This window comes from Sphaeroforma arctica (assembly GCF_001186125.1).
Source record: "Sphaeroforma arctica JP610 unplaced genomic scaffold supercont1.121, whole genome shotgun sequence".
Taxonomy (NCBI): domain Eukaryota; class Ichthyosporea; order Ichthyophonida; genus Sphaeroforma; species Sphaeroforma arctica.
This window is the reverse complement of record NW_014040437.1, coordinates 144,547-146,504: the sequence shown is the minus strand read 5'-3', so window position 1 is coordinate 146,504 and position 1,958 is coordinate 144,547. Positions and strand designations below refer to the sequence as shown.

The 1,958-nt window shown below is 46.3% G+C and overlaps 1 protein-coding gene across 1 annotated transcript in view; it reads left to right on the top strand.

Moving 5' to 3' along the window:
- Window positions 1-481: 481 nt before the first annotated feature.
- The window catches only part of SARC_02657 (hypothetical protein), a gene marked incomplete at its 5' end in the record, with an annotated part of 5,550 nt that continues 4,073 nt past the window's right edge, over window positions 482-1,958 (top strand). Inside the window, 3 exons of the mRNA XM_014303592.1 lie at window positions 482-932; window positions 1,144-1,304; window positions 1,803-1,884. Coding sequence (XP_014159067.1) covers window positions 482-932; window positions 1,144-1,304; window positions 1,803-1,884 — 694 coding nt within the window. The remainder of the gene's footprint in view (window positions 933-1,143; window positions 1,305-1,802; window positions 1,885-1,958) is intronic.

Genomic DNA, 1,958 nt, shown 5'->3' with positions numbered 1-1,958 from the left:
TACATAAACGATATCTAGTGCTTACGTTCATGTTAGATGATCGGAAGGTATATTTTTATCTTCAATAGCTGGCTGGAATCAACACTATATAACGCACTATAGAGTTCATGGATGGTGCTAGCACTTGTATTGGGACACATGTAGACTTTTATCAGATGTCCATTTGTGCAAACATTTAAATGTCCATTTGTGCATTTATTCAGACGTTCATTTGTGCTTTCGTATACGTTGTAAAGGTACTGCACTGTGCTTGTGACCTTGTCTTGCTATTCGTGCGCTTGTACTACTTATATCCCGTACTCATACTATATACTACTTCCACAGATACTTCGCACAATTAGAGATCAAATGCCGTCTAACTGTCCACGCTCAACTCCATCATACCCAAGTTCACTGGCGCCTTCCCTTTATCACACATTCTATACACACACCCCACACGTGCACGCTCCCTTCTATTCATCCCAGCTTTCACACACAACCCATGGGTTTTAGCGTTCTAGGGGTTCTAGGGTTTTCTGACACCCCGGGTTTTCTAAACCATGCATACTGCAGGAAGTCCATCGTGTTCAAGTCTTCATCCATGTCCATATGCTCGAGACCGGCGTCGCCACCCCCATGCTCGTCTTCTGCGCCTACACGACTACAGACCACCACAGCACAGCCGTACGTACCCAAACACCTGTACGCCTCGCCCATTGAACTGGTAACCAGCCAGCCCAGGCTGAGTCCACTGGAGTGCAGGGGCCTTATCCCGTCGCCCAGGAGCGGTCATATAGCCGTGTGCGATCTCTCGGGTACGTTTTTGTACGTTTTCGGCGGCTACCATGACCAGCGGTGCTACAATGATCTATTTGCGTACCACATACCCAGCCGCACGTGGCGTAAACTGAAGTGCACCGGCACTCCGCCGAGTGAACGCGTGTCTCACCAAGGTACTGTCTTAACTTGTGACTGTATGTGTCCACATTCGTACTCGGTAAGTGTAATTATGAAGCTATCTTAGCTTATGACTGTATGTATCTACATTCGTACTCAGTAAGTGTTACTATGAAGCTATCTTGACTTGTGACTGTATGTACACACATCTCTCTGCATGCATTCCCCATTGCTGTGTACTCAATCGCCTATCCCTCCTCTGCGTAGGGGTCATTGACGGTGAGCATCTGCTGATATTCGGTGGCAGCAACGTGCCGTTCGGGCATTCCAATCGCAATGACTTCTACATCTGTGATCTCAAGCGGCTGCATTGGGAACAGATTGCGTCGTCTGGCGATATCCCCAGTCCTCGATACGGCCACAGCCTGGTGTGTTTTAGGGTTTTAAGGTTTTAGGGCTTTAGGGTATGTCACGGTTGTGTGGGGATGCTAGTGAAAATAGTGCCTACTACCCTGTCCCAAGTGGAGGCTAGAGAGGGCACCGTGTCTATGGGGGTGAGAGGTTGTCATGGGAACGCCGTGTGGCTCGTGTGATTGATGCCGTCAAGGCAAGAAAAGGGCTGCTGTGTGATAATTTGTCTTTACTCAAACATCAAATGCTGGTTTGGTAGTGTGGGAGGATTTAGGGCCAAGTAATTGAACGCGTTTGGTTGTGCCTATCAATCTTCGGCGTGGGTAATTAAATGTATTACATCGTAGGCTATTGGGCTGAGAGCGGTTGGACTTGTGACGGCTTATCATTGGTACCACACATATTGCTAAGGGATCAGTAGATGTTGTATGTACACATTTTATTCAAGGCAACAACAAATGTTGTGTGTGTACACGTTTTTTATTGCACCGGACTGTCTCTACACAATACAACAGGTGCGCCGACAGAACAAATTGTACTTGTTTGGTGGCACGAGTGGATGTATCTACTTCAACGATCTCTACGAATTTGATCTGGGTAAGTTGTCCTTCCGCACACTTTCCTTTAAGTATTCATATATATATATATATATATATAATAATATAATATAT